Below are 27,130 nucleotides of genomic sequence, written 5' to 3' on the forward strand. Positions count from 1 at the left end.
TACTTCAACAAGTGCAGCATAAACTCTTTTTAAAACCCTGTATTTGGGCAGAAGCTGTGAATGAGCTTGAGTCCCAGCACTTTTGTCCATATAGTGTATGCATGTACTGTGTGTATTTTCAGTGCAGCATTCAGCCGAACTGAAACTGTAGCCGGTGGCAGAGTTCAGGCATGGCTGTACAGAAATTAGAAATGTCTCTGCTCTTCTGTTAGCAGTTTCTTGAGCAGCGTAGCATGAAATTAGCACAGTGGCGTGAAGGAGATCAGCAGAAACGGAGAAAAACTGCGAGTGATTTAAGATTACAGGATGCTTTTATCTACACCAAAGGTTACGTGCATAAGGCAGGGTAACCTAGGAAACAACCCAGCACGCTGCAGCCGGTCGCATGATGAAGCAGCGCGGTGACTCGCTCGCTTTTCATCCTGTGTGTTTGTGTGATTCACAAATGCTACGTGTAAACGCAAGAGAGCAACTGTGTGTGTGTGTGTGTGTGTGTGTGTGTGTGTGCGTGAAAGAAAGAGAGAGAGACAGAGATAGAGAGAGAGAGCAAAATGAAGATCAAGCTAAAAGAAGGAAAACAGTTGTGCTCATTAGATAAAACAAAACGAACAAAATATAGCACACAGGAGGAATCCATCAAACTACAGAGCCTGGATCCATCAGCAGGAGTGACGTGTAGCGATGCATCAACAGCATTTTTCACAACCAAGTATGAGTACATGTATTTTTTTTATATGCGCCAATATGTTACCAGTAACGATACTTACTTTAGACTAATGTATATTTCTGCGTCAAACCTACCCCGTACACTATGCATCATCGCCAAGTACCCTATGCCGTACCCTATGCCGTACCCTATGCCGTAGCTTGATGCACACCTCATCAAAGCTTTGATCGGTCCGCAAGGCCTTGCGTCCCCGCCCACACGTTCTTGCCTTGCAAGAATGCAATGCAAAGCCGCTAATACGTGCACACAGAAGTATAAACTCACTCCTCGCTGGATACGTGTAGACTATGGCGTAGGTTCGACATGAACGTATAATTGGCCAATAAATAATGCTCAAATAAGCAGTAAAGAGCATTATGTATTAGTGTAGTTTTTAGTGTATAGTAGTGTTATTGTGTTTTGTGGTTAAAGTCACATTATATAAACACTTGGGGGTGTCTAAGCGAGTCTGCCGTGGGCCCTGGGGAGCTGATCTCGGGATTTTTGGGCATCATTACCAGGCCCACTGCATAACAGCAAGCAAACCAATCAATTGCTTATGATATAAGACAGTTGCCATGGTTTTGCTCTCTGGTTGCTGTGGTATAATCATACTACAATATTAATATCAATTAATAATATGTCACTGGTGTCACTCTGCCATCCTTAATTCTTAATTTAAGGCATTTATTTTGCTTTACTGCACATCTACTTAGGCTACTGTTTTATAAATAACTCAAGTGAAACACAATTTGTAAATAATTTCACCCCTATTATTTAATAAAAGGAAAAAAAGCAGTTTTGCACTCTACTGGTCCTTCAACAGAAACCACTTTAAATTCAGTTTTATTTTCTGACCAGTCTACCTGAGCACTAAAATAGTCAGCATTCTCCACACCGCTCACCGTCGCCTACAGCAGCCCAGACGGCCGCATCGGACACACGGCCTCAGAGGAAAACCACTCCAATCTCAGACAGCATGATGGCATCTCATTTACTCTGAGAGAAACAGCTGGACACTCGCACGTGATTGGCTGTAATAAGTCATGACAGAGCAGAGATTTATTTTGTTCTGAGGCGTAGGCGGGGACTCGGACAGTGAGAAATTCTCAGCATTCCTGCCGGACTCCGGATTGACGGGCTGCCGGTGCCGATGAGGTGAAGTTCGTTCAGGAAGAGCCGTGACCAAAATGCTGATAAATCTCTCAGCATCTCTCATCCCACCTCGACCACTTCATCTGGGGTAATCTCATTACGCTGGACCAGCCAATCCCATCAGAGACACTTCATCTGGATAATTTCATTACATTAGACCACAGCCATGTTCACTAATCACAGCAGCAGCAAATACTGTTATAAACCTGAAAATAATCACGCCAGCAATTATCCAAAGTAGGAAATATCCAAAACCCATCAGCTTAACCTTGAAAGGTAGACAACTTCAGTAAGAACGGTTCTGAAAATAGGGTTTTAGGCCAAAACGTTTCCACAAAACTATTACCAATCAGTGTCTCAGGCATTATACTCATTTCCACTGGATATAATACTTGTCTGAGAGAGAGCTTAAAAATATTAAACACTAAGCAGTAATCTCTTTACATGTAAACACGGCTGTAAACAATCCTCAGTCAAAAGTTTGGACACACCGCTTCCCATTCAGTGTTTTTTTTTCCTACATTGTAAATGAATACTGAACACATCCAGACTATGAAGGAACACATAGGGAATCGTGTAGTAACTTAAAAGTGTTAAACAAACCAAAACACTCTAATCTGGGGTTGAACTTATCCTATCCTATTTTTGTTCAGTTTCTGGGGTGGTCCTGATGAGAGCCAATTTTATAATAGCATTTTTATGGACTTTGCGACTGCACTTGAGGATACTTGTATTAGATAATATGTATTAGAACATTACTTAATTAGAGCTATTCACTGTATACCTGTAACTCTACCTCTTCACTACTTTACAACTGATGCTCTCAAACACATTAAGAGGGAAAGAAATTCAACCATTCCATGTGACTCTACCTCATAAACCTGACTGAGAAAATGCCATGACGTGCCAAGCTGTCATCTAAGCAAGAGGTGTCTACTTTGAATAATAAAAAAGGTATGTATGGAATGTTGATGATAAAATAGAGGACAATCTGATAAAATAACTTTTCATTGGGGACTATTTTGCCATATTACATCCAACTATGAACAATTTTGACTAAATACGTAACCTTAGAGTGAAACATTACACACTAAAGCCAGCCTGAATAATTAATTCTCAATCATTAATTTCCAGAAAAAAAGTACCCAGTATCTGCTATGCACCCATGGCCTAAATGTTAACTGGGCTAAAAAGAAACTGGGCTTGGGACCGGAAGGAATCCCCTGGACAGGGAGAAAGTGGGTATGGGCTGAGCTGAGTCAACATCTCAACAGCTTACCTTGAGCAAGATGTTTAACAATTATGGGCACCAAGGTCGCTGCCCACCACTCAGGGAGTGTGCTCTTACCCCCAATAGACTACTAAAGTTATCATATTGTAGTCCATGCTATCTTGTTTTCTCCATTCTTGTATTGGCAGGAATTAATACATTTACATATCGCCTGTATCACAGGTAATTGCCTGTATGGGTTAAATATGTATGTTTAGAACACTATTTGCCCTATCACCCTACTTTTAATGCACAAAGCGTTGAGCTGTTAAGATACGAACGCGCCAAAGTCAGAGCTGACCTGCCTCTTAAAACACACCCATGATTAATTAAGATAATTCGTACATACCTTTTGCATCCTCACAAAAGGCAAAGACACACTGACATACCATAAATCCAGCTGCACGATTTACAATTGATGCAAATCGATGCACTATAGATCACTTAAACAGTGCCCTATATGTTTTGTAACCTACATTACTTCAGTAATCAAGCTGGACTGGGGTGGTAAACATCTGCTCCAAGGTGTAAACTAGCTTATACCACTCAGTAACTCTGGCGAAGCATGCTGATTTATCTGGCTGTCTAATGATGTTGTTAGCTTTACCATACTGTAGCAATATTCCTTATTTTACTTTTAAATTATGTCATAATTCAAATTTAAAGATCAAGATTAAACCCAGAGTTAAACCCACATTTGAGCATAATGAGGACCTATAATGGTTATAAATATTCCTGATTCCTGGGATGATGTTTTATTAGTACACCGAAAATATACACCTACAGGAGCTTTTATAACAGATATTAATATGGAGTCGGCCCCCATCTGCAGTTCTAACAGCAGGTTTGAAAACTCTGCAGTTATTGAGCCACCAGAGACTGGAGACTTCTCTGCATTATGCTCCTCAGCCCCCAACGACCCCCCTCTGTAACTTTTGCCACTATTTTACCATCATTAACATTCAATGTACACTTCAGGAGACGCATGTGTATCCAATATTCCCAAGATGACCATCCTCTGTCCACTACCTCTCTATATTTTGACTGAGAACTGGCACACAGCTACACACTCTCTTTCTCTCTCAGACACACACACACACACACACACACACCGAGCACTGACTGATGGGGATGGGGGTTTCTGACAAACGCCACTTGTCTCGTTCAGCGCTTGATTATGATCTGATGAAATTGGAGGCGGTTATCCCCTTGACACACCGTCCACACGCAGGAAATACACTGCAAAACCATAAGCCTCCATTTAGCTAATCATATCAGTTCTGCTCAGGGTCGTTCCGGTCACTCCGTCTCAAAATATTTCTCACACACTTACACACACACTTACACACATGCATGCATAAATAAATGTCAGTGGTCAGGCACAGAGCGGACGGCAGCATCATTTGTGCTGTTCCGTTTGTGTAGTTTAGCACACTGCATTTAAACTAAACAACTGTGGAGTTAACCCTTTAATCCAGCTGCTGCTAAATCCATTATGCTCCTTTAATAAAGACTGTGAATGCTATGCTGGTATTCATACAATGGTACAAAATCCAACTTACAACATTTTGCAGTAAACTACTAGGTACTATATACTACTATTAGTATATTGTAAAAGTGTTTTGTAAAAAAAACTGACAAATCATATTTTGTTAAAAAAGGGGGATGATATGTAAAAGTATGTTGTAAAAAGCTGACAAAATAATTGAAGGGTAACTTTTAGCAAACAATTAATTGGTTAACAGCTTACTGCTGGTAGGTAGCAACAGAAATAAAGTGAGATTTGAAAATATATTTAAAAAATATTTAATTTACAAAGACTCTTGAAAACTGGAGAAAACTGGTACAGGAAGCGGACACATGGCAACAGCAGCTTTAGCTCTTTAGCTTAGCATTGAACTAAGTCTCAGTTTCAGACAGGTGAAGTGCAGTAATAAAGTTATCTAATGATTTATATATATATATACAGGCAAAGACATAGACATATATCAGACAGACAAAGACATAGCCATATATCATACAGACAAAGACATAGACATATATCAGACAGACAAAGACAAACATATATCAGACAGACAAATATATAGACATATATCAGACAGACAAAGACATAGACATATATCAGACAGACAAATATATAGACATATATCAGACAGAAAAATATATAGACATATATCAGACAGACAAATATATAGACATATATCAGACAGAAAAATATATAGACATATATCAGACAGACAAAGACATAGACATATATCGGACAGACAAAGACATAGACATATGTCAGACAGACAAATATATACACATATATCAGACAGAAAAATATATAGACGAATAAATAGATAGATAGATAGATCTATCTATAAACAGACAGAGACTTAAATAAGACTGAAAGAGAGGGAGACAGAAAAAGAGAGAAAGAAAGAAAGAAAGAGAGAGAGAAAAAGAGAACGAGAGAGAGAGTCTGCTGGGAACTTCATATTTCATAAAAGATGATTTTGTGTCACATCTGTTCACTTCCAGCAGAATAAAGATGTGCTGCTTTAGAGACACACACACGCACGCACACACACACACACACACACGCACACACACACGCAAGCCCATTTACTTTCACACATGCACACAATCACACACGCATCCATGCTCACATTCATCTACACATGTACTCACACACTCAAAAAACGTGTGCTTCACACAAACACGCACATACACACGCATGTCCAGAGCCATTATATAAGGCATTCTGCTCTGCTCAGCCTTGTGATTACATAACTCCTCTCAGTGAACTTACAGACCCCTCCAGGTATCCACACCGGCTTAAGCCACTAGCTACTACTAATAGAAAAGTTGCAAGAGGATATAAGTGGGTGAAGAGAACACTCCCACTGTTCAGCTTACTCAACAAAGTGTCTATACCAGACCAATACACACACACACACACTCTCACACACACCAATTACCATATATACATAACAGAGCAGGCCACTGGCAGCAGCAAGGGGTAAGCGATTTGGCAAAATCACAATCTTACAATACTTTACACCTGATTCTCAAATTCCCCCTTTAATTTTACTCCAGTTACCTAATTCCTGTTTATAAGAACAAACACATGCCTGCATGCAAAGCCTTCTTTTAAAACTGCTGCTGAAGCAGCATCACTGTATAGCCAGCATGCTTAGAGGAAAGCGCAGCACACCAGCCCTGATACATAAGCCAACAGAAGCCTGTGCTGACTAACATCAAACAAGTTAAAAAGTGAAGTCTGATTAATATGGTGTGCAGAGTAACAGATAGAGGACTGCAGTTTATAAATATGGAAGAACAGTGTAACTACAGGGGTTGGACAATGAAACTGAAACACCAGGTTTTAGACCACATTATTTTGTGGTGACGGACAGTTCTTGTGGAAACAGGAGAGTTGAGGTGCACATTGAATTCTGCCGTGATTTGGGCAGCCGTGGTTTTATGTTTTTTGGATACAATCCGGGTTAGCACCCGAACATCACTTTCAGACAGCTTCCTCTTACAGCGTCCACAGTTAATCCTGTTGGATGTGGTTGGTCCTTCTTGGTGGTATGCTGACATTACCCTGGATACCGTGGCTCTTGATACATCACAAAGACTTGCTGTCTTGGTCACAGATGCGCCAGCAAGACGTGCACCAACAATTTGTCCTCTTTTGAACTCTGGTATGTCACCCGTAATGTTGTGTGCATTGCAATATTTTGAGCAAAACTGTGCTCTTACCCTGATAATTGAATCTCTTGGTGCAGCTGTGCAGCTATAGCTGCAAAAACAGCTAAAGCAAACCACCGGGCTAGCGCATCCATTTCCGTTTATTAAGCTACGAGTCATCTCTCAAATATGAAGTTTTTTGTTGGTGGTGAAGAAGGTGACGTTTATACATGTATTAATGTGCACATGTGAGAAGTTTCAGGGACAGATTCATTCACATTACACACAGATACAGCTCAGTTACATTGAATTTGAGCAACGTGGCTTGTAATGTAAATGTAGCCTATATGGTGATTAGTGTAGATTTTTTTTCTCAACTAAACACATAAGACATTTATTTTTTAAATGTTTTAATATTATGACTAAATCTACAAGTTGTGAAGAAATGAACTCTCAATGAACCCACCACTCACCCGCTGGAGAACTGGAAGAATGGAGGGTTGCTATCTGCTCCCTCTGAAACCAAAGCCGTGATCTCTAAAAGAAATCCCTCTTCCTCCTCTCCTGAGAACCAGACTCTTTTGTCTTGAGTGGGCTAATTATGAGGAGCATAGAGGACTTGCCTCTTAGGGACATTTTACACACACATTCACTAGTCCAATCTCTCTCTCTCTTACACACACACACACACACACACCCTCCCTCTTCCATCCCATTGCTTTTATTGAGCAGCCTGGTTAAAGAGAAGTCTCAGAGAGGGCCTTATCTGAGCAGGCATGCCCCGAACTTACTGGAAGGTTAAATGATAAACCCAGTGTGATGTTCTGCTGGTGGAGCTCTGGGGAACTATGAACCTGCAGCACAGAAAACTCCACAGCAGAGCATCTAGCCTGCAGATTCGAGTTTCTTTTAAATAGGGATGCACTAAAATTAACAGTTATAGCTCAAACCAAAAGCCTATATACTATACATTTACCTCAGCAGTGCAATTCTAATTATGCATTTATTTCAGAAGTGCTATTCACACACTTAGCTAGCTACCTCAGAAGGCCATTCTAATCATAAAGGTACCTCAGTAGTGCTATTCTGCTGATGCAATATGATTTCAAATAAATGTGTCATTGTATAATATAAATGACTGGATTTCTCACTTATTCAGCCAAACCCTGCAAATAATGTGTTGCACTATTAGTTATATAGGGATATATACAGTATACTAAAGCACAAACCGAAAATAAGCCAATGTGAACCCAAGCTAACAGACAGCATTATAAAAATATTTGGCAACAGGAGGTATGAAATTTATTTAGAATTTTTCCCATTTTAGCTAGGCCAATTGTCCCACCCATTCAACTGCTACCCTAAGTTATGAGGAGAAAGAGCTCCATCTACCAATCCAGAGAGAGCAAGGCCAATTGTGCTCTCTCTGAGTTATCTGAGTTTTTCAAAACATATAGTCTAAGCAACCACCTGAGACACCATACCAACCACTTAGGATACAGTAGCAATCACAAAGACTCCCTTAAAAGCTTTCTGAAACACCACAAAACAACCATAAAGAAACATCTTACCATCCAAAAACCACAGCATCCAACTTAGCATGTACAAAACACTGAACCTTAGTAACCACCTAAAACACCATACCAACCGCCCATGCAACCATCAAAAAACAACTTAGCATGATCATATTGTATGCAATATAAACACTCCACACCTACCACAAAATCTACAGAAACTGTGTGAATACCATATTTTACAGACTATAAGCTGTACCTGATTATAAAGTGCACTATCAATTAACGTTTATTTTCTAAGGGGAAAGTGATGAGAAGAAAGAGCGCCATCTACCTACCCAGAGAGAGCAAGGCCAATTGAGCTGATGGCAAGCTGCATGACTAGGATTTTCATACATTAGGCCCACCAGATTAAAATGCACATTTTAAGCGACAAAAATAAGGAACAAGGGTGTTGTCATGTTTCCCTTCTAATTAAGTAAACCTAATCAGACTAAGTAAACAAAAATCCTTAAAAAAAAAAAAAAAAAAAAAAAAAACGTTAAATGAACACTGGATGTTAATCTACACATATTTCTTTCCTGATAACTGCTTATTTACAGTAAACTTACATTTCCAGTATTATAGCATGGTTAGCAGCAGCGCTAGCTACAGTAAGCAGTGCTTAATGCTAGTAAATGCCACCTGACAGCACTATACTGGTTAACTCTGAGTGTTCTGGTAACCTAGGGCACTATCAAAAAGCAGTTCATCCCATGTAGCTTGTTTTAACATGGTAAACACTCAAAATACAGTCCAGTAATACTCACCTCTGAACAGCAAAAGAGCTGGCACTGCGGTTTGGGAAAATTAAAGGATTTTAAGTGCGCTTTTGTACGCCTTCTTTATGTGTATCTCAAAAAAAAAAACTATTCCTGCTATTCTTTACCCTTCCAAAAAACACTCCTATTTTTCTCACACCTCCTTCTGGGTGAAACAATTTTTTTGCAACAATTATTTTGATGTTTTGATGAGTGTAGGCTCAAAAGTAGTATCAGCTATATCAGCCTTTTTAGTAAGATTTCTGACTTCAAATTAAATGTGTGAGTATACATAATCTTTTTATGAAATAAGCACACTATAACCAATTAAATGCTTTTTTTAAAGCATTTAAACTTAATTACTGCACTCAAAATCAATCCACACAAACCTCTAAGCCTGGATTTATAGCTGCGGACGAGGAAGAAACGGCCCTTTAACGGCCTTCGACATCTTTTCAGGTGGAACCTCTCGAGGGATCTCATGCTGTAATCTTAGGTATGACTATTATTATGAGATCATAGCTCAAAAGATGATCTGCGGCCTGATATGGGTTGTAACTTTGATTTTTAATCGAATACTTTAAATGTTATGGGTCAACGTTTCACGTACAGTATTTTTTTATGCGCTGAGAGCAGAAGGACGCACACTGTTTACATCAAGCACACCACAGTGCACTCCAACCACAAAACCTCTCACAAAGCTGTGCTGCTTTCAGCACAGCGCTCAGACATAATACTGGTGCTGGTTGCTAGGTGACCGTTGCTCCGTGTTAATACAGGAGCGCTGGTTCGTCACCGCACGCATGGACCAGACCAGGTCAGCACATACCACTGCATGCTAGATCTTATATTTAATTATTTATTTATTTATATATATATATTTATTCGTTTTTTTTATCAATCAATATCAGCATCAATGGAACTTATCATCCTTAACGCAGCATCTCTACTCGATTTATCTTCCAGCACAGGAATAAATACTGTTAATACTGATCATCATCATCATCATCATCATCATCATTCTGTCAGCTGTTCTGCTGGGTTATAAATCGCAACTTTTTTGTGCAACATAAATAAGCGTTTGATTTGATTCACAGAATCCAGGCCGGTTTGGTTTTGGCTTAGTGAGGCGGATTAAAGGCAGTTATTGCGTGCAGCTCTGTGCTGTTTCAGTGCAGCGCATGCTGCAGAATGGGCAGGTTGGTGACAGGCAGTGTGGTTATCAGGCCGTGAGGAGGCTCGCAGGCATCTCCTGCAGTCCACAGCCTGCCTGCCTGCTGCTGCTCCACTCTGCTGCATGCAGAACTCTCCAGAACGCCAGCGATGCACGGACGCAGGGGCTGTCCACACAACACAGCAAAACACAACAAATCCTCCAAGGCTCTCACCAATAACAGGGTAGGCCCTACTATTAAACTGGAAATCCAAACAGGGTAGACCTTTTACTGAATATTTATTATTATTTTTTTCAAAATATATAAATGTCATGACTTGGGGTATTACACTGTGTAATATTCCAACCTCAAAATGACATATTTTAATGACCAATGCGTCATGTATACAGCTCTGGAAAACAAATCAATCAAAAAAAAAAAGTGATGAGTTTCTATGATTTTACCAAATTAAAAAAAAGACTCTGGAATATAATCAAGAGGAAGATGGATAATCACAAGCCATCAAACCAAGCTGAAGTGCTTAAATAAATTTTTGCACCAGGAGTGGCATCCAAAGTTATCCAAAAGCAGTGGGTAAGACTGGTGGAGGAGAACATGCCAAGATGCATGAGGTCTGAAAGCTCTTAATCTTTTTTTGTTATTTTTAGCCATTTCTCATTTTCTGCAAATAAATGCTCTAAATGATAATATTTGTATTTGGAATTTTGAATAAATGTATGTAGTTTATAGAATAAAACAACAATGTTCATTTTACTCAAACATATACCTATAAATAGCAAAATCAGAGAAACTGATTCAGAAACTGAAGTGGTCTCTTCATTTTTCCCAGAGCTGTATATAAGTGGTGTCAATTTCTTTACTTTGTTTAATTACTTAGATAATCTTTTATTTGCATGTAATTTTATTACACTGAATTTAATATTATTAAACTGGAATATATTTTGTGTAATGATTGATATTGAATGTTAAAAATTAATAACAGGTATTTATTTGACCTGGACTCTGGTCCTGCAGGTTGTTCAACATCAACACTAGGTTCTGTATTGAATCTATTTAGAGGTTCTGAAAGTGTTCTACTCTTCTTGCTATTAGTGTTATTACAATAATCTGTGGTCAGTCTGTGATGGTCACTTTGTACGAGTTTCCTCTCCATTCTCATTTTCCTGACTGTGTTTCCTACATGACTGTTAACTGGGAGCTGTGAAGACACTGACTGCATCCTCAGAGTGTTTCTGTTCCTTCACCGAGACACAGATGACACATTGTCTCGTTCTGTACCGAGAGTGACGAGCCATTCAATTTACAGTGTGGGAGAACAAGACTGATCAATAATGCACGGACCTTATCAATAATACACACTTTTCATTAATCGGACACTATGATGTGGGCACGCAGTGACCTTGTGTGAAGTGTCTAAGCTAACACAGACGCAAAATGGAGGTGGAGGAGAGGAAAGAGAGAAGGACAGACGAAGAGGAAAGAGAGGAGAGGAGGATTTGAGAATAGAGGAGAACACAGCAGCCGTGAGAAGAGAACAGGAAGATGCGAGGGGCAGGAGAGCGAGAGAGGAGCGAGATGAGAGGGAAGAGCGAGAGATGCTCATGCCCACACACTGAGGCCGGTGGGAGTGTGTGTATTTTCAGTAAAGCTGCTGCTCTGCTTTGGAGCTTCCTACTGGATCCTAACACTGACAGGAACGCATGCAGAAGGTGCCTCTGCCAAAAGAAAAAAGGCCAGCCATCATGATAGTGTTGATAGCAGGAGAGAGAGAGAGAGACAGAGAGAGAGAGACAGTAAGAGAGAGACTGAGCACACATTTTGCCATTTAGAAAGAACTGCACTACATACCTAGATCGATTTTAAAGTTGCTTTACTTCTATCTAAATGGCTGAACACCTGTGTACCTAACCGACCGCCTGTGTACCTCACACACCGCCTGCATACCTTACTGACCTCTCCATCCACCTGTGTACCTTCTGTGTGTCTCACTGATCACCTGTGTTATTCACTCACCGCCTTTGTGCCTCACCGAATGTGTGTGTACCTCACCAACTGTGTGTGTACCTCACCAACCAAGTGTGTGCCTTAGAGATTGTCTGTGTCCATCACTGACTGCCTGTGTGCTTCACTGACCTCTTGTTTACCTCATCGACCATGTATGTACCTCGACAACTGTGTGTGTGCCTCACTGATTGCCTGTGTGCCACACTGATCGTCTGTATGACTCACTAATAGCCTGTGTTCCTCACCAATCGCACGTGTACCTCATCGACTGCGTGTGTGCCTCGCTGATTGCCTCTGTGCCTCACTTACCACCTGTTTGCCTCACTGATTGCCTCTGTGCCTCACTGATCGCCTGTGTACCTTACCGACCGCTTGTGTATCTCTCCAATTGTGTGTGTGCCTCACTGCCTCTGTGCCTTACTGATTGCCTGTATGCCTCACTGACCTTGTATATGCCACACTGATTGCCTCTGTGCCTCACTGATCGCTTGTATGCCTCACTAATAGCCTGTGTTCTTCACTAATCGCCTGTGTACCTCACTAATTGCCTGTGTACCTTACTAACTGCTTGTGTATCTCTCCAATTGTGTGTGCTTCACTGATCGCCTGTGTACCTCACTGACCGCTTGTGTACCTCACTGACCGTGTGTGTGCCTCACTGACTGCCTCTGTGCCTCACTTATCACCTGTGTGCCTCACCGACTGCATGGTTGCCCTACTGATTGCCTCTGTGCCTCACTGGCCACCTGTGTACCACCTACACACACCTGGAACCACTCAGTAAACAGCTACCTCCTAGCAACACCTCAAAAAGCGATCCCTTTTTAACAACTATAAAGCAACACCTTAGCAACCAACAGCTATACCATAGCAACACCTAGCAACAGCCCAGCAAGATCTTAGTAACATCCTGTTAATATAGCAACTGCGTAATACTACCTAGCAAACAACAGATATACCATAATAACACCTTAGGAACCACATAGCAACATCTTAGAAACCAGTGAAGCTTGTATGTTTCTAATTTACAGGAACACAAATAGCAAACACTACAAGGTAAGACTTTCAGTCTGCTCCCAAAAACCTAACCAATGGAACTGCTGCTACCAAAGTCATAATCAATGGAACTGATGCTTCCAAAGGCCTTACCAATGGAACTGCTGCTTCCAAAGTCATAATCAATGGAACTGATGCTTCCAAAGGCCTTACCAATGGCACTGCTGCTTCCAAAGGCCTAACCAATCAAACTGCTGCTCCCAAAGTCATAATCAATGGAACTGATGCTTCCAAAGGCCTTACCAATGGAACTGCTGCTCCCAAAGGCCAAACCAATGGAGCTGCTGCTTCCAAAGGCCTAACCAATGGAACTGCTGCTTCCAACGTCATAATCAATGGAACTGATGCTTCCAAAGGCCTTACCAATGGAACTGCTGCTTCCAAAGAACTAACCAATGAAACCACTGCTCCCAAAGGCCTAACCAATGGAACTACTGCTCCCAAAGGCCTAACCAATTGAAAAGTAAATACATCAAGCACTAGAAATCCTGAAGGTCCTCAGGATCGTCTACTCCCTAAGTGTTACAAGGCCACAAAAGCCACATCCGGCAAAATCCAGCCCACAAATTAATTTGATATTTTATTAAAATTACAATCCACTGCACTGTAATTTCCAGCATGCCCTGTAATGTAACATGCACTGTGGAGAGATGGGATTGAGTGAGGCGTGCATGGTTTCCAACAAAAGCATGGTCTCTCTGTCAGCATGTAAGTGATCATTTAGGTTAAGTGAGTGGACAGCAGGCCTAGACGAGGCACTCCATCAGTGTCGGGGCTCTATCAGTAATCCGGACATTTCTGGAGAAGGAGTGGGGAGGCAGAACACACACTCAGAAACCTCCAACACATCCATCAGTCAAACAGAAGAAGAGAGCAGTCTGCAGCAGAGCTCTGTCTGTCTGAAGCTGTAAAAAGTCCCCTGAGCTCCTGGGCAGAACGGTGGTCAATAACATTGACTGCGTTATTTAAGTGTACTTACTGTTCACCAAAAATGGGGGAATGACCTGGCAGAAAAACACAGAGCTGTTCTTTTTCTTCATTGGGAGCATATATAAACTCGATAAGTCATGTCAAGGCTAGATTAAAGAACATTTTTACAGAGGACTCTCACCAAATAAAGTTTATAAATCAAAAATAATACCACTGTCAGTTCCAACCCAGCAATGTAATTGGCTGAGAGATGTTCTAGAAGTGCCAATATTGTATGATAATGGTACTCTGACTGAAGCTCTTCAACTGTCAGCTCTTAAACACCAGCCACGATAAAGTAGCAACAAGAATAAAGTTAAAGGTCTGGACTCTGGTAAACTCTCAATACATTTGTGAAAATGATGATCTCATGCTCCCTAAATCACTCTTTCATAATTCCAGCCCCATAAATCGTGACATTGTAATCTTGAAATACGCCCATGCCATCGGGGAGGAAAAAAATCCATTGATGTAATAGCCTGATCTATATTCAGTATATTCAGGTAGTCAGCTGACCTCATTCTTTCAGCACATACTGTTGCTGAACCAAGACCTGACCAACTGCAGCATCAACCCCACATCATTTTCCATTTTGGATGGATGGATGATCACAAGCCATCAAACCAAGCTGAACTGCTTGAAATTTTGCACCAGGAGTAAAGGCATAAAGTTATCCAAAAGCAGCGTGTAAGACTGGTTGAGGAGAACACGCTAAGATGCTTAAAAAACTGTGATTAAAAACCCAGGTTATTTCTATAAATATTTATTTCTAAACTCTGAACTTTATGAATATAAACTTGTTTTCTTTGCATTAGTTGTATTATATTTAGTTATTCCAGCCATTTCTCATTTTCTGCAAATAAATGCTCTAAATTACAATAATTTTATTTGGAATGTGGGAGAAATGTTGTCTGTAGTTTATAGAATAAAACAACAATGTTAATTTCACTCAAACATTTACCTATAAATAGAGATCAGAGAAACCGATTCAGAACCTGAAGTGATCACTTATTTTAATATATATATATATATATATATATATATATATATATATATATATATATATATATATATATATATATATATATATATATATATATACACAAACCTATTTAATGGTCATGGCTAATTCTGGTTCAATTGCACTATGGCCAGTGTATAGTATTAATTCATAGAGACATTGTCTGCAATAATGAACAGTGAACAGAAATATTAACTATAAAAAGTCTATATATTACTGTTTTAATGGTGGTAATGAGTAAGAACGTTTATACGGCTAATCGTTTGGAAAGCCCAATAAAAATGCTGCCTGGGCCTGCCTTACTATACAGAAATTATTATACCCTTATTGTTTTATAGTTTACTCACCATATGGTTCAGTACGGTCTAGTAACTCAGCTTGTTAGCTGTAATCACATCATGAAAATGCAATCTGCCTCTCCGGCAGTACCTTACAGTACCCACATTAACTCGTGGTACACCATGAAATAAATCATAAATATTCAATCCATCATTCCTCATTCCAAGCAGCCGGCCGTTCCTTTTACTAGAGGTGCTCAGCTTTTTCAGAGAACCGGCATGAAGTGAGATTTCCCATAAATTCTTCATGCCGATAAGCTGAATTTTGCTGATATGAGATTAAGAGCAAGTCTGCCTGTTTCCTTAGTCAGTCATATGGTCACTCCCTCCCTGCAGCTCATTTAGTGGGCAAACATAGGCACAGTTAGCGTTTAACATCATTGCTTTCATTATTTTCAAGGCTCATCAACCTTTGGAAGCAGCAGTTCCATTGGTTAAGCCTTTGGGAGCAGAATGAAGGTCTTACATTACATTTCTAAGGTGTTGCTAGGTGGTTGCTAAGGTGTTATTATGTTATATTTGTTGGTCGTTAAGGTGTTGCAACAATCTCAGGAAAGGGGAAAGTTAATCTGAAGTACAGACCATTACTCAAATTAAATGTGCCACAACCTACCTAAATAGTAAAAAATATTTGCCATAATTGACCACCCACAATATTAAACCCACTTTCTCGTTTCTGTACTCACTATCAATTGCAACAGCTCTCTATACCGTACAAGTCACTTTGTAGTTCTTTAATTATAATCTGTAGTCCTTTTGTTTCTCTGCATATTTTGTTATCCTACTTGCACCCTATTCTTCAGTGTACAGAACCCCACAGAAGAGACCACTACAGAGCAGGTGATGTTGGCGTGGTGGGTCATTTTCACCACTGTAGTGATACAGTGTCACTGGCATGGTGGTGGTGTGTTAAGATACGCTTGGTTTTGCACATCCTCAGAAATTACTACTACATGTACAGGAAAAAAAATAAATAAATAAATAAATAATAGTGCAATGGAGCTGGTTGTCTACAGGAGTGCATCTTAAGTCTTAGGGCGTTTTCACACCAGCACTATTTGTTTCGTTTAACCCCTTAACAGGCCTTTGCCTGTATACAGGCTACAAGTGTAGGTGATACAGAACCAATGTTCTCTGCTGTAAAATCATTTGTTTACATTCTGAAATAGGGGTTTGCGATATGACGATAACAGATCGTGAAGTATTATATAGTGTCTACGATATGCCATCACAGAAAAAACACTGGATCGTTAAACTTATTCTATCCACTAAAGCAGTTTTGTTCTCAGCCAAAGCAAACTATTTGCTAGTTCCCTTTCACGCACCCTAGCGATGGCAACATGACAATTTTTTTCAACCACTTAAAGGGGCGACTTCCAGAACAATATGCTGAAAGTCAGGTAAGCAGAAGATTAGCTACACCGCAGCTAGCAGAGGCTAACGCTACAGCCGGTTCAAAACAAACAACAGAACAGAAGCAGTCACTTTTTACCTAGCAAAGGACATAGTTCCTCATTCTTTCTTACAGCACATACTGTTGCTGAACCAAGACCTGACCAACTGCTGCATCAACCCAGATAGATAGATAGATACTTTATTGATCCCCGAGGGGAAATTTTGGACATCCAGCATTGGGTATACACAGTACACAATGATGGTGTTAATCCAAAAAAATCAAAAACTTTGTGTATCCTTTTAAAGTGCAGTCAAAACATTATGATGAAACTGGCCCTCATCAGGACCGTCCTAGGAAAGGAAGACCAAGAGTTTCCTCTGTTGCACAGAATAAGTTCATCAGAGTTACCAGCCTCAAGAGCCACCTGAAAGAGTGTTTTTGGTTTGTTTAGCACTTTTAAGTAGCTACATTGATTCATTTTGTGTTCCTTCATAGTCTGGATGAATTCAGTGTCCAAATGTTTGACTGGTACTGTATATTAATGATAAACAGATGTTCATTCAACACAAAGAACACCTGGTATCAAAGACCTAAATAAGCACAACAAATTAAATAGTCAGAAAGGTTAACAGCTTTGTCATGATTTTCCCCTCAACCACAAACCAGTCGAGAAAGGCAGGAAGGAAGCTCTTCCTGTTGGGAAGACCACCGTGTGCTTTCACAGCTTCTTCCTGGAGAGTGTGTGTGTGTGTGTGTGTGTGCATATATGTGTGTGTGTATGTGTGTGTGTGTGCTTCTGCACTCTCATTAAAGATGTAACTGTGACCTTCCCTCATGTTCGCACTCTCAGGCTTTATATAAATGTTCTCTTGTTGACACAAACGTGTGAATGATTCAGCACATCCACTTCAGGATCCATAGGTGGGAAGCTTTTTCTGAGCCAGTTCACCCAGACTCCCCAATCCCAAACACAGCACTCAGCGAGCTTAGCCACAGCACAGGAAGCACAGGCCTTCAGACTACACTGTGCTACATGTGTTTTTAAGCAGTTTATGATTTGCTATTTATTTCATTTTAAGCTAAATGTCATCAAAATAATTACATCCATCCAGCAATCCATAAAAGCTCAGTCCAAAAGTGCAAAACTATACACAGAAACATCCCCTCATGGCAGCTTTTAACACACAGGGCCCTACGTTACACACTGTGCAAGATGCGTCGATATGCTCATTGCTATCTTACATCCTGCAAACAGTCTATTTTCATGCATTGAGCATATGCCTTTTAAATAGCAATGGTGCATGTGAATATACTGTATATACACCAATGGGCACGGTGGTCTCAAAGTGAGCTGTGTTCAGATACATTTCTGTCATATTGCTATCTTGGCACTGAAAAACACAGGTGCATCACTGACTAAAAAAACCTTAGACAACAGTCTTTACACAAATACACACACACAAGGACACCCAGCAGTGCACGAACCCAACATTTGGGGCATGAAGGGCCACTGAATGGGTGCCATTTGTTTGTTGTAACTTTTTGAAATTAACCTTTTTTTAATCTTTTTTCAACTCTAATAACTAATGAATCTAATAACACATGTATTTACCTATTCAAAACATGTACAGGTCAAACTCAGGCAGCTTTATTTTTTATTTTTTACAAGGTTTCTAAGCTTGATAGCTACATGTGACATTAAAAACATGTTCCCTATAAGAGTAATCTATATCTATATAGTGCTTCAGTGATTAGGGGGCTAATATGGTTTCTTACATTAGTGCGCTATTGGGTGCCCTATTTTACACCCTGCACAAGGCAAGTAACAATGCTCATTGCTATCTTACACCCTGCCAACATCCTATTTTTTTATTTGTTTTTTTACACCGCTGCCTGTTTCATTTATATTGCAAAGACACTTGCGAATATATCTAAGCCAAGGGCTGTGGAGGTCTGAAAATGAGATGTGTTCAGGGACATTTCTGGCATATTGCTATCTTGGCAATCTTGGAAAACACAGGTGCACCACTTACTGAATACAACCTAGGCAGACGTCAACAGTCACATGTTTATTGCTATCTTGGCAGTGAACTTTCACACGTGCATCCCCAATGCAGGAACACCTCCGCTTAATATGTACACATGGACACGCAGCAGGTCACAAAAGCACAGCATGTGCCTGTTTTTTTAGCTATGCACACTTTTGAATCAACAAAAAAAACCCCACAAAGAACAAGCATAAACGAGAATGGCAGTTTCCGCTACTGGGAAGCACTGGACACGTCCAGAAAGCTGGGCCACTGAAATAGCAATGTGCCAAAGTCAGAGCACCCCTGGTTCTTAAATGGAATAGCAAGTGACATACTTTTTTAGTTTATTGCACGCTTCGAGACACTCAAGGTGTACTTTTCCCGTTATTATGATAGCAAAGATTTCTTATAAAGGTTCTTTATAAAAATGCTTCATATAAAAAGTCCAGCATAGGGAACAGTGTTTAAGAGAAACAAGATTTACAATCATTTCCATCAGCAGGGCTCCAGCAAACAGACCACTTTAAAACACAGTACAAAAAAAAAAAACACCAGCCTTTTCCTACCTCGATAAGGAAGTCTCCGGTCCGCAGTCCAGCCTGCCAGGCCACTCCTCCCTCATCCACAGATTCCAGATACTGCAGGGCGGGGAAGGCCGGGGTGGGTGTAAACTCCTCAATCGGGGTGTCCGCTAGAGATCCCCAAAACAACAGGACAAAATCAGAGAGCAAGAGGTTACAAAACAGGTCTCAGAGAGTTTCCTCTACTACACTCAAATCAGCTCATCAGATATTCTCACTACAAGCAAACCAGAATCACTGCTGTGCTGAAATAGAAGCTCCATCACCCAATTAACTGTATGCATCATCTACAGACTCTAAAGAAGATGCTACTTCTATGACGTGGTAACAGATCTCCACGCAGTGGCTTGTGAGAACAGAATACAAAAATTAAGTAAGCAAATTGATAAATTAAATATTAAAAAGGTTCATGTACATTGAATGATTTCTCTGGAAAACTTAAAAAAAAAACAATGAGAGACTATAAACAATCAATACACAGCAAAACAAATAGACATCAATATATAAATATATTTGCAACAAAAATCATCTTAAATATGGCCAAAAAAACTAATATTTCTCATGAGATTGCTGTAGAAATATAAATTATGGCTTATTTCAAGCACTTTATTCAACATTAGGGCCCTATTTAAACGATCTATAATGCACAGGTAAATTGCGCATCGCACAGCTGGATTTAGGACATTTGGGTGTGTCTTTGGTACCGTGAGAGCACAGCTTGAAACACGCAAAAGGCGTGGGTGTGTTTCAGGCGTAATGTGTTATAAACCAATCGGTGTCCCAGTTGTCACTCCCTTAAAGAGTCAGGTGCGCTTTGACTTTGGCACGTTGATATATAAAGAGCGCAGCGCTTTTGTGAGTCTTGGCAGAGGAAACTGACCTGTGCATTATCACTGTAAAGGTATAACAGCAGCTTCTTTATTCTATTTATTGTTGATGTAAAAGCTGGATTTGCGCACTGCACCTTTTTTTATGTGTGTGCTCCTGCATGGCTAAGATAGGATTGAGCGGCTGACTGTTAACTGTTGTCAGGGTTTAAATCAGTCGGTGTTGCACCTGTATTTCTTCCCACTAAGATAGAAACACACCAAAAACAGGATGTATGATAGGATAGTGTCTTATTTTAGATCATTTTGTCGGTTTTGGGCATTATTTATGTAGACAATTAATCATTAAGATAAAGAATCTGCAAATAATTACACTTTTAAGCAGATTGTTTAAATAATTAACTAACAAGTAAGTATTTATTTACTAAATAAGACTAATAACGTTCATATAAATGTTAGTATAAATTGTTTTACATCACTGTGCTCAGTAAAACATATCCAAAGGTTGCCTCATGATAGTTAAGTCAAGTTAGCTGGGGATGGAACTGAACTAGGGGGTCATCCAGGAGAAATCAGGAGACAAGCTTTGTTCTTCAAAATGAGATATTCTTATTATGTTATACTGTATCTATGTTCTCATGCATATGTTCTAACATGATCTGAACTTTTTAATAGAAAAAAAAGCTTTCTTATTAATTGATTGTGGTTTATTATAGATTTAAAATAGTGTATGTAGGTACATTAAACTTCTGTACAGTGTTTTATATTCTTACAGCAATCTCTAAATAATCAAATTTAACGCTACGTCCAGGTTTAAGATGGTTTATCTCTAAATATTTTGCAGTATACTTCTTTATACAAGCAAAATTACGCATTCAGAGCATTCAGAAAAGCACATGTGTTATAGCTGTACTCAGTGAGGAGTCCTGAGGCTGCCTCTACATACTGAAGCAGATGGCCATGGCTAGGCTGCAGAGTTCTCCTCACTGCCACAGTGCCTCTATCTATCTCTCTCTCTCTCTCTCTCTCTCTCTCTCTCCCTCTCTCTCTCCAGCTGTTTGAGCTCAGTGATGACGTGTTCTCAGCACGCTACACTGCAGCACTGACACACCATTCATTCAAACACACTTGCTATCCACATGGAAGATGTTATTCTCTTAACGTGATGTTAGAACGTGTTCAGGTTTGATAACACTTACATGGACGGTATCCCAGCTTTTGAAGTCATTTTAACTATTTTAATTCCAAATGAGGGTGTAAAAAATATCAAAATATCAAAGTATCATATGCTTTGCAATCATATGTTTTGTAATACTGTATCAATCCTTTAAAAACACAGTATTGATTTAAAAAGAGCAGTTTACATGCAGGGACTGGTGTCAAGACAGTAGTTCATTCTGTGTCAAGATTAACCCCCAACTGCCAGATAACAGTGTTGTTAGATTTCACTGTTCTGATTTCAGTTTGCTTAAAGTATTATAATTTACAGCAATATACTGAATCATGATATACAGTACTCGTGCATCTCAAAAAATTTGAATATCATTGATATATAAACTTGTATATATATATATATATATATATATATATATATATATATATATATATATATATATATATATATACAGTGAGTCCAAGAAGTATTTGATCCCTTGCTGATTTTCTTCGTTGGCCCACTAATAAAGACATGATCATTCTATACTTTTAATGGTCGATGTATTCTTACATGGAGAGACAGAATATTAAAAAGAAAATCCAGAAAATAAATCTAAGGAATATATATTAATTGATTTGTATTTCATGGAGTGAAATAAGTATTTGATCCCTTAGTATTCATTAGCAGTTCTGGCTTTTACAGACCAGTTAGACACTCCCAATCAACTTGTTACCTGACCTGAAGCCACCTGTTCTCACTAATCACTTGTGTGAAAAACACCTGTCCACAGAATCAGACAGATCACACAGATTTCAAGTCTCCAACATGGGTAAAACCAAAGAGCTGTCACAGGACCTCAGAGTCAGAATTGTTGACCTTCACAAAGCTGGAATGGGCTACAAAAAGATTAGTAAGGTGTTGGATGTGAAAGTAACAATTATTGGTGCAATTATCAGAAAGTTTAAAGAGTATAACATGACAATCAACAGACCTCGGCCCGGTGCTCCAAAGAAGATTTCGCCTCGTGGGGTGGCAATGATGCTGAGAACGGTCAGAAATCGTCCTGCAACCACTCGGCAGGAGTTAGCAAATGACCTGAAGGCAGCTGGGACCACAGTTTGCAAGGAAACAACTGGCAACACTTTGCGCAACAATGGATTCACATCCTGCAGTGCCCGAAAGGTACCCCTGCTGAAGAGAGCACATGTGGAGGCGCGCCTCAAGTATGCCAATGATCATTTGAAAGATGAACCAAGTTATTGGGAGAAGGTTTTGTGGTCAGACGAGACCAAAATTGAACTTTTTGGCCTCAACTCCACCCGCCATGTGTGGAGGAAGAAAAATGCTGCCTATGACCCCAAGAACACTGTGCCCACCGTCAAGCATGGAGGTGGAAGCATAATGTTTTGGGGGTGTTTCTCTGCCAAGGGTACAGGGCTACTTCACCGCATCACTGGGAAGATGGATGGAGCCATGTACCGCACAATCCTGAGGGACAACCTCTGCCAGGGATCTGAAAATGGGCCGTGGTTGGGTCTTCCAACATGATAACGACCCTAAACATACAGCAAAGGCAACAAAGGATTGGCTCAAGAAAAATCACATTAAGGTCATGGAGTGGCCCAGCCAGTTGCCAGACCTCAATCCGATCGAAAATCTATGGAGGGAGCTGAAGGTCAGAGTTGCCAAGCGACAGCCCAACAACCTTCATGATTTAGAGAGGATCTGCAAAGAAGAGTGGGCCAAAATTCCCCCTGGTGTGTGTGCTAAACTTGTGGTTAACTACAACAAACGTCTCACCGCTGTGCTTGCAAACAAAGGCTTTGCCACTAAGTATTGAGTGTGTTTGGCAAGAGGGATCAAATACTTATTTTCCTCATTGAAATACAAATTAATTAAAATATATTCTTTAAAATTATATTCTGGATTTTTGTCTTGATATTCTGTCTCTCCATGTTAGAATATATCTACCATTAAAAGTGCAGAAGGATAGTGTCTTTATTAGTGGGCAAACAAAGAAAATCAGCAAGGGATCAAATACTTCTTGGACTCACTGTATATATATATTTATTATATAGATGTATTACACACAGAGTGATCTATTTATACATTCATTTCTTTTATTGTTGTTGATTATGACTTACAGGCAATGAAAACCAAAATTTAGAATATTATATAAGACCAATTGGTACTTTTTTTTTGCAGTGTGGGCAATGTGCCAACTCCTGCTGGAAAACGAAATCCACATCTCCATAAAAGTTGTCAGCAGAGGGAAGCATGAAAGCTGTATGATTTTCACGAAAAAAACACTGTACTGATATAACACTCTTTAAACTATCATTTAATTTGTAAATCAAGGGATCAGAGTCTGGAGGAAGAGTGGAGAGACACACAGTCCAAACTGCTTGAGGTCTAGTGTGAAGTTTCCACCAATCAGTGATGGTTTGGAGAGACATGTCATCTGCTGGTGTTGATCCACTGTGTTTTATTATCAAGTCTAAAGTCAGTGCAGTGTTTTCCCACAAAATCTTACTTTGATGGAGATGCGGATTTCATTTTCCAGCAGGACTTGTCACACTGCCCACACTTCTAAAAGTACCAATTGGTCTTATATAATATTCTTATTTTCTGAAACATTGATTTTCGGGTTTATATTGGCTGTAAGCCATAATCATCAGCAATAAACGAAATAATATCTTATAATAGATGACTCTGTGTTTAATACATCTATATAATATATGAGGTTCACATTTTGAACTGAATTACTGAAATGAAGTAACTTTTCAATGATATTCTAATTTTTTAAGGATGCATCTGTAAAAAGAATATCAGTCACATTATGTGTTTTTCAAACATTCCCATAACCTTTAAGCTTTAACCGGGAATGCTGTGTATGAAATGTTCTAATAGCCCTGTAACGCAAACTATTATTAGGTCAAATGAACTTTTTTTTACAACATTGCTGAACTGAACGTTCATATGATATTTTCTGTTAGCTGGGCTAACCCTGAGGTACTAGATCAGCTGCAACATCTGTTCATGGCCTTATGTTTTGCGGCTGCTTTAGAGACAGCATTATTAATTAGCAATCATCAAATTTTATGAAACTGAAGAACAGCTGGGTCTGAGAGAAAGAGATATATATATATAGAGATATATATAGAGAGAGAGAGAGAGAGAGAGATGCACAGTGCATTGAAAGAGAGAGCGAGAGCCGTGAGTGCAGTGGTCAGTGAGGCAGAAGGCAAGTGCAGAGTGCAGTGCAGTGTAGTCCTTAGGCACTTCTGTCAAACACACACACAAACATCATGTGATGGGGGGCGGGGTGAGTGAGGGGTTAATAAACACAGTGCATGCAATGGTGGGGGGTAAAGCAAGTGGGTAGAGGGAGTGTTGAGGTGGGATTGGGGTGATGGTGTAAGCAGGAGTGTAAGCATTGTTTTTTTTTTTTTTTCAATCAAACCCAAACCTAACCTTAACCCTCAGACAGGAAAAGAACATTATTGGCCTTGTTTTTTTTTGTTTTATAACATAAAAAAAAAAAAATCTAATTATCCTCATAAGTAGAAGACAGAGGGTCCAAACTGCACACACACACACATGTGAACACACACTGTTTACATGCAGCACATTAGAGTGTTATGTCTTCAATCATGTGCAGACAAAACAAAATTTATCCTAATGCTACATCAAATGGAGGGCTGAAATGCATGAAGATCTGTGCAGCAGTGCATGCAGCATATGACTGGGGACATAAGGTGCACTGGAGGGCAGTTAAAGGGTTAAGGGGCACGTAAACATAAATATATATCACATAATATCTGTTCATTTCAGGGGAAAATGTTGCACAGAGTAAAATGAACTTGAACATGGGGTAAAAACAATGCACATACTCACAAGGGGGGCAATCACTGACTAGAACAAAATGAGGGTAAGTGGGTACAGGGGGCATGATATGTACTAAAAAAATGATTGGGGCAAATAATAATATAAAATGTGCACTGCAATCAGAATTATCAGAAATAAAATGTTGTGGATAACATTTATAGCACATAAACACAATGCAATCACTAAGCAGAGGGTGGGAGGGGGCAAATAATCACTGTTACCCTCTGCGCTGTAATGAGGAAGCAAAGGGGTAGATTAACAGTGAATGCCAGCACATTCAGGAATGGGGTAGGGATAAGGAGGCAAATAAACCCAGCATATACACTGGAGTAGCGATGAAGGGGCAAATAAATATGCTTTATACACTGGAGTAGGCTTGAGGGGGCAAATAAACACACTACATACACTGGAGTAGGGGTAAGGGGGTAAATAAACATGCCTCATACACTGAAGAAAGGGAAAGGGTTCACATAAACCCGTCAAATACACTGGAGGGGTGAGGGGGCAAATAAACACACTACATACACTAACGTAGGGGTGGGGGAGCAAATAAGCATGTCAAATACACTGGGGTATGGGTCAAGGGGCAAATAAACACACAACACACACTGGAGTAGGGGTAAGGGGGTAAATAAACATGCCACATACACTGGAGTAGGGGTGAAGGGGCAAATTAAAAAAAAAAAAACACTGGAGTATTGGTGATAGGGCAAATAAACACAGCACATAAACTGGAATAGGGGTAAGGGGGCAAATAAACATGCTTCATACACTAAAGTAGGTGTGAAGGGGCAAATAAACACAGCACAGAGACTGGAGTTGGGGTAAGGGGGCAAATAAACATGCTTCATGCACTAAAGTAGGTGTGAAGGGGCAAATAAACACAGCACAGAGACTGGAGTAGGGGTCAGGGGGCAAATAAATTTGTCAAATACACTGGAGTTAGTGTGAGGGGCAAATAAACATGCCTCATACACTAAAGTAAAGATAAGGGGGGAAATAAACATGTCAAATGCACTTGAGTAGGGGTAAGGGGGCAAATAAACAGGTCAAATACACTGGAGTATGGATGATGATGGGGCAAATAAACACACCACATACATTGGCATAGGGGTGAGAGCAAATAAACACACCACATACACTGTTGTAGGATTAGGGGGGCAAATAAACATATCAAATACACTAAAGTAAGGGTGATGGGGCAAATAAACACACCACATACACTGTAGTAGGGATAAGGGGGCAAATAAACATGTCAAATACACTGGAGTGTATGTAAGGGGGCAAATAAACACAGCTGATTTGATGGAGTTGATGTGCAAAGGAATACAGAACGAACAGTGAAGGTAAATAAAATAAAATATGTATAATGAAAGGGGGGTAATACAGCACGTGTGCTAGAGAGAGGGGGCAAATACAACTGCCACAGGCATTGCAGTAGTGAGGGGCAAATAAATAAGTGTTTATAATGAGAGGGTTGTGATAAACAGCACATGCACTGGAGTGAGGGGGCAGGTAAACACAGCACATGCACTGTGGAGGTGGGGGTGGAGACGGGGGGGGGGG

At 39.9% G+C, this 27,130-nt stretch overlaps 1 protein-coding gene across 1 annotated transcript in view; it reads right to left on the bottom strand.

The window, feature by feature from the left end:
• The window catches only part of shank2b (SH3 and multiple ankyrin repeat domains 2b), a 204,809-nt gene that overhangs the window by 24,376 nt on the left and 153,303 nt on the right, over positions 1 to 27,130 (bottom strand). Inside the window, exon 18 of the mRNA XM_022683849.2 lies at positions 19,679 to 19,803. Within this exon, the coding sequence (XP_022539570.2) occupies positions 19,679 to 19,803 (125 nt within the window). The remainder of the gene's footprint in view (positions 1 to 19,678; positions 19,804 to 27,130) is intronic.

The sequence above is a fragment of the Astyanax mexicanus genome, chromosome 10, assembly GCF_023375975.1.
Source record: "Astyanax mexicanus isolate ESR-SI-001 chromosome 10, AstMex3_surface, whole genome shotgun sequence".
NCBI lineage: Eukaryota > Metazoa > Chordata > Actinopteri > Characiformes > Acestrorhamphidae > Astyanax > Astyanax mexicanus.